Here is a 14,498-nt window from a genome sequence, read left to right on the forward strand (position 1 = left end):
GGATACTTGTGTTGTGAATATGATTTCCACAATTCACAATTCGAGCATGGTTGATATTCAAAGGAGACATGGACAGGTAAAGAAGCCTGTTTGTATTTCCGAGTATAAAATGTTCATGAAGGGAGTTGATAGAGCCGATCAGTACTTGGCCTATTATTCTCTTCCTCGGAAAACAGCAAAGTGGACAAAGGAAGTTGCCTTGTGGCTTATAAACTGTGCTAATTTCAATTCATTTTTGGTTTTCAAAAATCTAAACCCTCATTCAAAATTGAAATACAAGGCATTTCTGCTGAATGTGGCAAAAGCCTGGTCTACAGACCACACGGTGGCGGCAGAACCGGCGGCAGACACAGTCTTAGTATGACCGGGGCCAGCTACTCCCACACCACGCAGGCCTCATTCTGAACCCTTTGGGCGACTCTCGGGTGATATGCGGAAACATACCCTCGCGAAAATTGTGAAGAGTGAACATTTCAAGGGGACGCAGCCTTCTAGGCAACGCCGTGTTTGCGCAATTCACAAGAAAAGGAGTGGGACTGCCTGCATTTGCAAGTTTTGTGTAATGCCACTTCACAGAGGGGAATGTTTCGAGAAATATCACATCATCAAGCGCTTCTAGAAGCATTGGTNAAGTGAACAGTGCACAAGTTAGGGTAGTAGGTATAAAAATGCCGGTCCGCAAAGTGTTAAGATGGGTAGTAGGATTACATACCAGACACTGCCACCTAAGAGGAAACCTTTTCAAACTGGGACTGACAGACGACCCAACTTGTGAAAGGTGCCTACAAGAAGATGAATCAGCCACACATATCTTATGTGATTGTGAGGCTATAGCTTACCTAAGATATCGCCACCTGGGTCAATTCTTCATGGAACCTAGTGACTTCTATGATGCCCCTATAAATAAAGTCCTACATTTCATTTGAAGTGTAGGATTTATAAAGGGTTAATCCATAAGGGAAGCACAATAGATCATTAAACATTGCAGTGCGAGGGCCGGTTTCCATGGCTCACCCCTCATACTCATACTCATACATACTAATCTCTCTGTACGGAAATGTCTGTTCATGACCCAGCGATGATTTGTTTCCAAGAAACCATCTCCACCGAAACTTCTGATAACTGAGTCATTGCTCAGCAGCAGCTAGTTCCTAGACTGTGAATGACGACTAACGTGTCAGAATTACACTGTGGCTAGGATGTGTGCGAGGCAACGGGCTCTGGAGCTGCTGTGGTCTGAACTGATCTGTCAGCGGTTGATTCAATGTAGATGGCTCCTGCATAACCGCCGGGGCTGATGTTCAGATGTTGAAGCGAGCGGGGAAACGTACATGGATTTGGTAGCATGTAGTAATTGCGATGGGCGGTGGTGGCACGGCAGGTGGTACTGCGGCCAGGGTTGGATTAATAAATTAGTTGAAGGTGGTGGTGGTCCAGCGGTCAGTCTCATTCACCATTTAGGCTGGCTTGACCCTGCCAGCTGGCACCATGATGAGAATGCAGCGCACGAGGAAATGCAGTGTCTTCTATCTGTGTGACAGGACATGGTAGGAGATGCTGTAGGGGGACTCTAACACCAGGAGCGTTGTGTCATGACAGAGGAAGAAGTGCGGGCACGTCTCAAAGTCGCTGAGCAAGAATGTAGCACAGGAGTTGTGGCATGCTGCTGGAACTGGTCTGAGGCGGGTCATGTGTTGGCAGAACTCGATGATGAGGTGTGATGGATTCACTTGGTAGCCTGTCGGAGCCAGCAGCTCACCCGAGAGTCTTAGGGCTCGCAGTATAGTTGTTCTGCTACTGATCTTCAACATCCCCTTTCAGTGCCATGCCAAATCCGAAAAGAATCAGGGGAAAAGCCTCTGTCCACTTTTGGTCTGCATGGCACATGATGGCTGCCTTGAGCATCCGGTGGAAGTGTTGTGCGATTCCGTTACCGGGGAGTGTAATCTTATAATCAGACTCAGCTTCAATTCAGGTAAATTATGACTGTATGGTTTAATGCTCTGTAGAATAATGGCTTGTGTTATAAATCATTACAGTGATAAAATCTGTCTACTGAAGTTCTTGTCTCAATTATCAAAACTGTTCCACATTCTCCTCTTGATTTTCTCTTGAACTGAAAGTCATTTTTACACATGCCTAGATTCATATGCTGCATCACTGGACTTGCTCTGAGATCAAAGGTGAAGCGAACAAATCAAAAAGGAATATCATTTACTAATACAGACAGAACAGCAGAACGTGGTGAAGTGTTGTAAGGGAATAAAATCCCAAAGAGAATTGTGAGTTATGGTGTGTAAGAGAGGAAAGTTTTGGAACCTACAAAAACTTGAAGAACATTTCTTGTCACTGACCCTTTGCACTTATCACAAAGGGTATTGAAGATGGCTGACATGCTCAAATGCATCTCCTAGTGAACATATATATATAGAAATTCTTGTGATAAATGTAGATGGCGAATTACACATAATAATCTTAATGATAATACCTACCACAGTCATGAATTCAATTATGATAAATAAAAATGTGGTTTGATCAAAATTTTTAATGGAACTGAACAAGTCAATTGACCTAATCCATGCAGTTGCTGTCAAGTTTTTCTCCTTCAAGACAACTGTACCTGAAAGCCTGTTCCACTTTGGAGTGAGGAAACACAGTCCTTGGTAGGGGCTGAACAACCCCTGCAGAGATTCCTTGAGCAACTACATCATGCAAAGTCTTCTTCATTTCATAGGATCCAACGAAGACTGCATCTAACATCACACCATGGAAGCTCACACCCTTCAGGAACACCTCCATGCCTGTGTGATGGGATTTGCTCACAAGTAAATGCCACAAATGCTACATAAAACTGCATTATAGGATAAAAGGCAATCAGAAGGATTGCTTCTCATGCTAGTATCCAGTGGTGATAAATCAGATTGACATGTGGGGACATCCCACATTATCACCCATTTTCTGCAATGCACACTCTTCACATCACTTTTCACCATCACGCGCGCTAACCAATCCAATTGCTCCAAACGTTTGCATTTATACTGCGCTCGCTGCTAGCCCCCATCTACATCATCAAGCGCACTAGCCAATCAGCGCCTTGAAAATTCTTCCTCCTCAATTTCAAGTTTCGCTCCACCCACCGAGCAGTGTATAAAAAGGAGCAGCCGCGACCCGGCAGCATCAGTCTGACTTCAGTCTACGATCAAGCCACACTCAAGCATCACCAGCCAGCAGGCTTCGTTGCCAGCGCTCAGTCTTCGGAGGCATCGGCAGGCTGCGCCAGGCACGACTGCCTTGGCCCTCCGGCTCTCACACCCGACGCACTGGGGCAACTCGCCTGGACTCGCCGGTGGTCGTGTACCTGTCTGACCCACTGGGCATCTGGCATAGCCACTGCCTCATCACTCCTACGACCGCGCTGTGCAACCACGCAACTTCAACTCACCTGCCGCACGGCGATGGGCATCTGGCGTAGCCACTGCCTCATCTACGACCGTGCTGCACGACCACGCAACTTCAACTCACCTGCCGCATGGCGATCAAGCAACCTCCAGCAACGGCCGCGCAGTGGCCAGTCAAATCACCGCAACTAACCTCTCTCCCTACCGGCGCGCGCCACGCCACCTCACCGATCAAACATCTCAGCAACCACGGTCCTTTTCAGGACCAACAAACTGTTCCGAAGAAGTGGGTTGTCATCGGAGTAATGACGAAAAACAAACTACATAAAACCCCACAGACACATTTTACCACTTCGCAGCAAGAAGTTGCAAAATTTGCCTGTGATATGCATATTTGGCCATCTCTCTGTCTGCATGTATGCAATAAGTTGAGAACTGTTAAGCAGATTTCTATTAAATTTGATACTTGGGAGTTTTCTAATAATCTGTTGATAAAATCCAGTTTTATTTAAAATCAAATGAAAATAAGACACTTTATGTGATGACCTGCTGTGTCTCTGTGTGTTTCTAGAGTATAAGGTGCTAATTATACACCAGACTGACAAAGTCTCAAACAAAATTATTGATAAAAATGAAACACATTTTATTTCCTATGCATTTATTTCTACAAATTTTAAGGTGATGAAAATTATTAAATAAAAGTGAATACAATTCAGTGTAAACTCATAACTTTGGAAGTGCTGCAATGATTCTGCCACTGCTCATTCTCCCTGCCTGGTCTATGCATCAGATAGCATAATGAACTGAAGCTCACAAACTGGAAATCTGATGCAATAACACAGTCAACATGCCAGATGTGTTATTATATGTGCACTTCAAAACTTGTTATAGTTATCTGACAATATATCTGTGAAATAGTAAGAACAATGTCAAATTGCATGTATAAAAAGAACAAGAGGGGCTACAATTTGATTCTGAAATGTGTTGACTTTGACAGAAAATATCAACCTGACTTTGTGCTTAATTAATTTAGCACTATACAATGAAACTGTGTGGGGGGGTGGAGGTACTGATACATGCATTCTTAACCTTCGCACTAGAGATGAATTTCACACCTGGCCACCTTCTCCTAAGGGAAAGAATCCTGTTTCCCAACATACACGAGGCTTGGTGGGACCCAGAGCTGGTCTTGATGCTGTGATGAGGAAAAATCTCTTGCCTCTGCTAGGAATCGAACACAGTTTCTTGGCCATTTTTCTGATTTATAATGAAAGGAACCACTGTTTGATGCACTGTTTCATAATATTAGAAGAGAAAAGCCATGAGAATAAATTTTTTACCATTTTTTTCTTACTTCTTTTAAAAATATTTTCATATGTTTGTGGGTTTGGACTGATAAGTGAATTTAGTGAATACTTATAACTTGTAACTTCAAATAATTATAATATCTCCACTAATCTACACACTCTAAACATCACTACTGTAAATACCAAGCCTTCACTAGCTGTTGCCTGATAGCACCGATTCTGACATTCAACTTACTGTTGGATATGTCAGGATTGGGCAAATTACTGTTGGTTCTCACCAGCACAGACATTCTTGGTTCCAATTTCAGTAAGCCTCATGATCATATTTTACTATCTCATGACTCTGGAATTTGTGTAACTCTCTCAGTAGGTGAGTCAGGTAAATTACTGCTGGCACTTGCCCACACAGTCATTCTTCGTTATGAATCCCACGGGATTAATAACCATATTTTACTGCTCATTGTTGTGACTGACTCAGTCGGATTGTTAAATTGCTGCTGGCCCTTGCCAGCACAATCAATTCTGGCCACAGATCTTCTAAAGATTCATGAACAATTTTTTGTTCTCTCTTAGACAGGTACAAGGTTAGAAGTGGGGAGGGGTCAGTCTTTCTGTATAGGCACTATATTTGTTGCACCACAGCTTCAGCTGGAGTATATCCATGCTGTCACAGCACCCGGTTCACTATGGCTCTACGCACCCTTTCCACACCATGCAAAGTAACAATTATACTAGATATATGGAGGAGTTCTGTCAGTACAGGCTTTTGCAGCAGGTTATGCTTTGACCACTCTGAAACTGCAGTTAGTCAGCTGAACAACTGTAGGCCGGACCATTGCCAAGTACGTATAAAGCCTCCCATTATTTCCCTACCTGGCTTCTCCTTGTCAAATACCATGTACATTTGGATTTTCATGGTTTAGAATTATTTCTTCCTGTGTCCTGTATATTCTAGTTATGTAGTCATATAAGTATGGAACTTTGAAAGTCACATGTAATTCATGAACTGGAGTGCATCTGTCAAGATTACCATCAGCGCAGTAGCTGAATCTCTGAGAGTTAAGCATCTGCCACATATTCCCAGGTTGGACAGGCATAAGTCATAACTGACCTAATCAGAGCTTTGTAAAACAAAAGTTTAATATATTTACTTTTACAAAATAATAAACTAAACATCTTGGCTAAACTGCTGCTGGCCCTCACCAGCAGTCATTCCTGGCTTTAAGTCTCCCTCTTGGTCCTTGCTATATAGCCTTGGCACAGACTGCACAGAAAATATCGGTTCTGTGGTTGCTTTGTTGTTGTGTGTTTACTCACTGCAGTTTAAACGTGTTTAGTGCAATATTTCATAGCAACAGCTGCCTCTATTTTGTTCCAGTATTCCAGCTTTCAGTCATTATGTCACAGTATAATATATATATATATATANACTGTTCCATTTGAATTAGATGTGACTGTTGGTCATTCGGCACAATGTCGCAGTTCGAACAGCATATGAATATCAAGTTCATGTGCAAATTAGGAAAATCTGCTTCAGAGATGCAATCGGATCTGCAGCAAGTTTATGGTGATACTGCACTAACGAAATCCACAGTTTACCACTGGTTTTCTCAGTTTAAGACTGGGCACGAGACGTTAGAGGATGACCAGCGCAGCGGGAGATGTTTGACATCCAGAACCGAAGAAATGATTGGAAAAGTGCGACAACTGATTCAATGTGATCGAAGAATGACCATCGCAGAGTTGGAGGAAGAAGTTGGCACTGTTACGGGCCATTTCTACGTGCAAGTTTTGCAGGGGTTGCGTGATGTGGTTCGGAGGAAGCAGCGTGACGAGTGGCAGGGACAGTGGTTTCTGCATCACGATAACGCACTGAGCCACACATAGCTTGTTGAGCAGCAATTTCTCGCTGAGAAAAACATTCCTGTCATCACTCAACAACCATACTCTCTGGATCTCGCTCCAAGTGACTTTTGGCTGTTCCCTACTCTGAAAATGGGCATCAAGGGGACACGTTTCACAACCATGGAGGACATCAAATCAAATGTGATGGCTGAGGTCCAGAAGATTCCAAAAGAAGCCTTCCACCGCTGCTTCCAACAATGGCAGGATTGATGGAGCAAGTGTGTGTGCGCGCAAGGGTCCTACTTTGCAGGTGATTAGGTAAGCATTGCCATATGTTCTACCATTAGAGTGCTATACCACCATCCTCACAGCATGTCCACTATCAAGAAGCTTTCCTGACAATTTTACTACAATTGTTGCAGGTTTAATTGTTTCTGCAATAACTAACTGATTCATTAATTCCTAATTCAACATAAATAAGAAAGGACCAAACATAGCTGGAGTTAGACTCACAGAGTCCATACATCTTGAAGAAAAATTTGTCGGTTGAGAAAATACAGATTTTAGAACTTGTTATTTAGGTGCTGAATTCTTGGATAAATTTTGAAAAGTTCAGAGGGGCCCTGAAATTCTCTTTTCTCACTGTTATCAGAGAAGTGCATAAATTTAATGATTGCCTCTGGTATTTCCAGAGGTAAAGTCTCTAAAAAGGGATAGTGTGAATAGCACCCAGTTTAGTTCTGTGAGTAGTATGATATAAGGTTAGGCTTTTGCACAATGTTCATCAACATAAAAAGAGCCAATATAAGTACAATTCGTCTACTGTAACATCTTCCTCCTGCATCCTTATCCTAGAGCAAAATATGAAACAAATTGACACTCTTTGAAATGTCCTGCTGAGGCTATCTGTTGGTTTCACCTCCAATGAGTTGTACGATAGCTCTATTTAAAATGTTGTCATATGCTCCCATGACATCACTTCAGCAGTGTCTAAATGGGGACCCTACATATCAGGAAAAGTTTCTCATGAAGCTGAAAAAGAGTCTATATATTTTCATACAAACTTACTGGATATTTCTCTCAATCCTACATTTATGATTTCTTGTTGTTCATTACTAATATTATCACTGTTGCTGTCACCAACTCTGTGGGTTCCTGGGGTCACCAGTTGTGTATAATCACTCCCACAAACGCTATCATTGTCCAAACTAAATTCATCAATATTTTTTGTGCAAAACTTCATTTAAAACTTTCATTTGTTCAAGCTCCATGAGTGCACAACTTGTTGAAGTGCTGTCCAGGATAATTATGAAATCACGTTACATCTAGAACACCCTGCTCATCTGCAGGAAATACTAGGATATTGAAAAATGAATCGAGAGGTCATTCTTTTCATAACAGGCCAGTGCAAACCTCACCACACAGGACCTCTTCATTCCTTATTTCTTGGTCAGAGAAATTAAGCTTACAGCCTAACATATGGTGTACACTGAAATATAGACAGAGGAGTTAAATTCCGGATGTAACATATATGTTGAATGATGCTGTGGCATTAAGAAAAGAAGAGTTTTCAATAGAAATAGACAGACAGTATGCATCTTACCAATAGTATTGTTGCCTATAAGGTCAAATTTGCCAATCTCCAGGAATCGTCCTCGAGGAGCAAGGCAGCGTATAGAAGCCTGCAGCTTTTCCTCAGATAAGGAGTTGAGAACAAGGTCCACTCCTCTGCCATTTGTCTCTGTCATGATGAGTTGCTCAAATGAGGTGTCTCGAGAGTTGCCAATGTTGCAGTCTGTCAACTGGGAGAGAACAGGGTATGCTGAAAGGTCTGATAATTTACACATTATCATCCATGGGCAAAGTATACAGTTTATGTATTAACTGTGGTGTTTTTGTCTTATTTGCTATTCTTCATTGTGTCATTAACTGGAACTGATTGTTGTTTCAACCTACTATGAAATAAAAACTGGATATAATTAGTACACCTGAAAACACATTCCTGGAAGGCTTATTACAGATAGATTTGAGGTTCCTACAGCATTGACTATGAACAGCACTACTCTCTGTGACATGATGCCATGTATACTAGTAGAGGTTCACCAACATTTTGGAAGATACACTGTCATGTGTTAGTGACAAGACATGGCACGGATCACACAGAGTACATCTCTTCCAACAGTCCTACTGTTGCGCGCATATCTGCTGCCATGGTATTTGTTTTCCAATCCATTCTCTAGCAGCAGACAACTTATACTGGTTACCTTATTCCAGCTTCAAGCCATTATGTCACATTATTCACTCATTAAGGAAGCTCCTCCTGGGTAATGTATAGGAGTGTTGCCATTTCTTCTTTCATTTGAGAAGAAGCTAACCCCTCCATAATGACCTGCCACTCGTTCCCAGGAGCCCAAATGAGGGTCTGCCTAAAGGCCTTGTTGAGCGTCTTCTTGACTCCCAGAAGTAGCTGCTGTGCTATGTATCGGTCTCTTATGCCATTGCTGAACGCTTTGCCTAGTCCCTAGGAACATGGCCCTGGCGTAGTGCAGGAAACCATGGTGGGTCAACTGTTTGATAGCGAAGAAAAGCTCTGATAGAGACTTGGAAACATATGGGGTTCTTGTCTTCAGCCGGCTGCAATATGAGGCTTCTAGGTGCCGGTCCCCAAATTAGTCCTCTAGGGCCTCGATGGTCTCCTTTTGTAAGTTGCTATTCTAGGGATTCTGTGGAGAATGTTAGAAGCCCAGCCTTAGGGCAGTAAGCTGATGCACGTATTTTATGTATGTTGTCCACTTATAATGTCCTGCCACAGCCTCAAATTGGCAGCAGAAGACAGCCCAGGATGTTGAGCCATCAAAATTCGGTGTACTCTACCAGCGTCAATTCCTGTACTCCCCATCAACTACGTGTGCCACGTGGGCCTCAAGTTCTTGCATGCTTATTCTTAACTTGAATCATGTGAGGTTACGTCCCAGGCTGAAATCATCTGTGATTTCTGTTATCTTTGCTCGAGTCCATGATATGTTTTCTCCACTGGGACCTTCATGGTTTGTACCTCAATCTGTATTTCCTGGATCCTGTGGTCAAGGGACATCATATCTGCTCATAAGCCTGACTGTGTTTGTTCAATCTTCTCATTAAGTCCCTCACAGAGGTCATGTCTGCTTCTCAATGTGCGACAGGACGTCTTCCACCTATCTGGTGAGGGTCTCTGCCAGTTGGACCAAACGGACTTCATTGCAGCCTCTACTATTTTGTTAATGTTGTCCATCTTCTGTTGGTTAGCCTCGATCTTTTCTTGATGGTTTCTGTCATCTCCGTCATGTGTTTTTGGCCGGCCTTCATCTCTCCTTAGTTGGGAATCATTTTTGGCAAGTATTCCTTGCCAAACTGTTCATACACTTTCTTGGTTAGCCTCTATCCTGGCTTTCAACTGTTCCTGACTAATCTGTATGATGGCCTCCATCTTTTCTTGATTGGTTTTCATATCTTCTTGAATGGCCAGCAGGCGTTCCAGCATTTGATTCAGTTTTGTAGCATGATGATGTAACTATTCACTGCAGTCTTCAATCCAAGAATTCAATCAATGTCATCCCACTTTGACAGCAGTTGCCACGTGCTAGTAACTAGGCATGGGATCTGGATTGCCATGATAAATCTAGATAAGAGTAAAATGGTAAGTTTCATGAGAGCTAGGGTGAAGGATCGACTGACATATTATTTTGGGGATCCATTAATTCCAGAGGTAAATTTAAGATGGGCAGATCATGTAAACTATGCGCTACGAAAAGCATGGAAGGCTCTTCATTTAATAATGTGTATACTGAAACAGGGCAATAATAACACGAAATGTATAGCTTATACATCATTAGTGAGACCAATACTTGAATATGGTTCGGTATGTTGGGACCCATACAGAGAATGGCAGGTTAGCGCTTTAAATCAGGTACAAAGAAGAGAGCTAATTTTGCTAATTCTACAGATGAATCTGGCTGGGAAACACTGGCACAGTGTAGACTGATAGCCCGTCTGTGTGCCCTTTACAAGGCGTACACCAGGAGACCGGCTTGGAAGATAGGGGACAACTGCTTCAACCATGCTACCTGAGTAGGGGCGATCATATTTGGAAAGTCAGAAGCAGGAAACAAAGAACAGATGTTGGCAAATATTCCCAAATATTCCTTTGTAAATAGGACCATAAAGGATTGGAACAGTTTACCTGCAGTCATACCAGTGTCTTTCCCTTGTAAAATAACACTTCTAGAAAGAGGGTTAGGAAAGGTGTTGCAAGTACAGAGGCCTTAGGCAGAGTTGAATGAAACAAGTGAAGTAATGTGAAGTGTCCTTGTTCGAGTGCAGTGAAACAAACACAAGCATGTGCCCTTTTATAACTTTATATGTTCAGATTTGTACTGTGTCTACCTTGTTTATTGTATGTACAAGGTGGTTCAAATATGACCAGGACTGATTTGTGTGTAAACAAGTCGCACTGCACAGCAGCTGTGCGACCTTGAGAGAGTGAAGTCAGATTCCCTTGCTTTGTGTTGTATTTTTTTCCTAGCCCCATCCCTCAGTCTGTTTACTTTTCATTCATTACTTATTATTGTTTCAGTGAACTATCTTTGCTATCTGGTCTTGACCTGTTATCCATCAACTACATGGCTGGACTGCACTCACACCAAGATCAGTGGGAACTACTGTAAACCTAGGAGCTCACTGGGTTTGTTACAGTCTCACTATTATTTGTACTTTGTTTGTTCACTGGTTCCATGATGACTTGAGTTCTGTTACAACCATGGCACTGGGTCATTTATATATATTGTGACGTGTCGCGCTACGCAGGACACCACTCCCCCCCCCCCAAGTGACGGTGATGTGCCGAGCGGAGCCGAAGCGAGCCGAGTCCCAGCATACTGGTCGCTATGCAACACGGGTAAACAGTGGTTGCGAGAGACAACTCCCAGCAGTGTTACCAGTAACACCGGTAAACACGGCGCCAGACAACAATGGCGCCTATTAAGTGGCTGTTTTCTGCGTTGTCCGGAACGAGGTTAGATACGGAGCAGTGAAGACTATTCATAGTCAGTTTTGAGTTCTCAAGTTCTCGAGTTACGAGTTACGAGTCAGCCAGGCAGTCAACCAGCATTTGCAGTGTAGTATTTGTGATACTGCCGATGGCAGTAAATGTCAGATTGTAATTTGTGTGATTGTAAGAGCGAATGTGAAATAAAATTCGCTCTATCAAATATGGCGTGAAATTATTTGTCACGTTATACATCCACACATGTGACAACTGGTGTTTCAGAAGTGGGATTGGACTTACACACGTGACCAACAAGATTTGAACTCAAGACACGTTACACTGGAGCATCTTACTGCTACAAAATGGAGATGCAGCAGATGATGGAACTTCTCCTGCAGGAAATCAGAACTAACCGAGTTGAAATGTGGCCGTTGCTGAGTTCAGTTGTTGTTGTCAGTTAAGGGCATCAGTCGCCGAAGAGAGTTCTCCAGTGAGCAGTGAACGAGTTCTCAAGGCAGCAGCCTACGAGTTGAGTTGAAATATAGCAGCAGTTGCGGTAAGAAGACCCGAACGCGTGGTTACAAGATTTTATGTGACAGTGTGCGATAACTAAGAAGGCAGCGAGTGGAAGACTTATTGTATGCTTTCAAGACTTTGTGTGTGCTGTAGTAGAGTTATATTTGGAGCGTGTAATTCAGAGAGACTTGTATAGCTCCCGCGTTATTAATACGTGTAGACTACTGACAATAGAGTGATTTGATTTGTGAATAGGGTTATAAATTGTGAAACCCCGCAACATTGTTATAATTAATTGTAGCCGTTACTTGCAGGTTGTTGAATAAACCAAATTAACAATCCGAACGGCGTCTTCAGTAACGATACACGTTACAATATTGTAAACTGTAACTGGGGATGATCCTAATAGTGGTGAAAAGAAGGGAAGGGGAATGGGAATGGGAAGAGGGTTACTACTCCATACCACCACATTTCTCTGCGTTTCGCATACTGCCTCCATCTTCAAGATCAAAAAGTAAGCCATGCAGTCAACCAAACCCCTCTGCTGCTTGCTTCAATTACTTCTTGACCCTGATGATGAGAAAACAGCATGGGGAACAGCATTACATTGATAGCTGAAGTGTAGACATGAATGGAATAGCAGATCTTCTGGTGTTTGATTACTCATTAAGTGCAGCATGAATTGATGTGCTTGAGAGTACCATCACATCATGTACAATGCTCACAAGACATCCAGTGCAAGGATTTATATGGTATTTTACCCATACACATTCTGTATCTGAAATAGTTTAAACTGAGAAACGTGGGTTAATGTACATTAAGAGCTTATTGTGGAAGTACATTTTAATATTATCATTACAGAAGCTACAATAATACAATTTAATTCACCAGTTCATTTTGGGTTTTACCCCACCCTTTAAAGGCTAGTCTAAATTTAATTTCCCTGACTGTAAATGTACAGATATACAGATGTAACACCAAATATAATTAAACTGCATTTACTTGAAGTGGCACTGCTATACAAATGGGCAGACATGGAAAAGCTACTTAGCAATGTCATGCCAGGCACAAAAGCCAATTTTACATTTTAGGTTCGTGATTGATACTGCTTCTAGAAAAATATGTTTCATGATAACAGATGCATGAGCCTACCTGCCCTTTGCTGAACACTTTCAAATATCAAAATGGAAGTCTCCCTTATGTATCTATACCAAAAATTAGTACATTTGAAATATTAAAACTGGCTGTCCATATACCTGTGGGTACTGCTTTTTGATGAAATCCCGTTTCTCCTTAGTCCCAACAGTGGTGTACACTGCACATCCTGCATGTAGGCAAATGTTGATAGCTGCCTGGCCAACACCCCCAGTGCCCGAGTGGATAAGCACTGTATCACCCTCCTTCATCTGCCCAATCATCTCCAGCGCATAGTAAGCCTGTCCATGGCAAAACAAAATAATAATTGCCAATTTCTCTGCTGTGTCAGATCAGTGATCAAGATCAGCTTTTTCTAAGGGGCCCAACTGAGTAGGTGTCTTCCTTCCTCACCTGAAAACGGAAACAGGTCTAGTTTCCGAAACGTCGTGTCTTTCCGGACGATGGAAAAAGTCCAATAACCCAGTAATTCTGTGTCATCCACCATTGTCAGAACCCTTTAGAATCTACACCCTCATGTGTAAAACATGTTTCATCTGCTCACCGAACATTATGCAAAAAGAGCTTATCTGCAGTTTGTTCATGCCATACTCACTCACAAAATTGCATTCACAGAGGATGATGATCTAGAAACAGATGCAAGCTCCACAAGTAGTGAACTGGATGCAATTTATCATCACAAAGTACTGTGATGACTCTCCTGTACACTGTATCTACAGTACACATAACAACGTGCCATGTATCGTCATGAAAAACAGCACTGCTGAGATGTATTTCACCTTATTTGATGGTGACATGTATCTTGAAAATTAAGTGTCTCTGGACACGTGTTTCACAGCATTTTCTACTTGCGTTTTAACAAAGAATCACATTATGGAGATGTGTGTGAATCTTTTTCACACTATGTATACATGTAAGTTACTAATAAGTTCATCAATTCCACTTAGAGGAGAACCAGCAATGCTCTTAAAATTGGTTTTGCAAAATTGCCCATCCATCAGTAGTAATCCTGATGACAACACTGTGAAATGATGCCTAAAACCTGGAATCATGGAGCAAAGGAAGCTCCAAAGAGACATTCATTTCTATGCAACAGCTTGGTAAACAATTTTCCATAGCAATGCATACACACTGGGTCTGAACCAAAGTTTTATAAGGAGGGCCAACATGAAAATATGGTCATGAGACTCATAGGACCCAGAACCCAGAATGGCTGTGCTGACCAGCAACAATTTACCGACCTGACCTGGGACA

At 42.3% G+C, this 14,498-nt stretch overlaps 1 protein-coding gene across 1 annotated transcript in view; it reads right to left on the minus strand.

Moving 5' to 3' along the window:
* The window catches only part of LOC111869163 (fatty acid synthase), a 135,383-nt gene that overhangs the window by 22,751 nt on the left and 98,134 nt on the right, over positions 1 to 14,498 (minus strand). The window contains exons 25-27 of the mRNA XM_023860434.2: positions 13,346 to 13,525; positions 8,154 to 8,352; positions 2,621 to 2,801 (exon numbers count right to left, since the gene is read on the minus strand). Coding sequence (XP_023716202.1) covers positions 2,621 to 2,801; positions 8,154 to 8,352; positions 13,346 to 13,525 — 560 coding nt within the window. The remainder of the gene's footprint in view (positions 1 to 2,620; positions 2,802 to 8,153; positions 8,353 to 13,345; positions 13,526 to 14,498) is intronic.

The sequence above is a fragment of the Cryptotermes secundus genome, unplaced genomic scaffold, assembly GCF_002891405.2.
Source record: "Cryptotermes secundus unplaced genomic scaffold, Csec_1.0 scaffold1434, whole genome shotgun sequence".
Taxonomy (NCBI): domain Eukaryota; kingdom Metazoa; phylum Arthropoda; class Insecta; order Blattodea; family Kalotermitidae; genus Cryptotermes; species Cryptotermes secundus.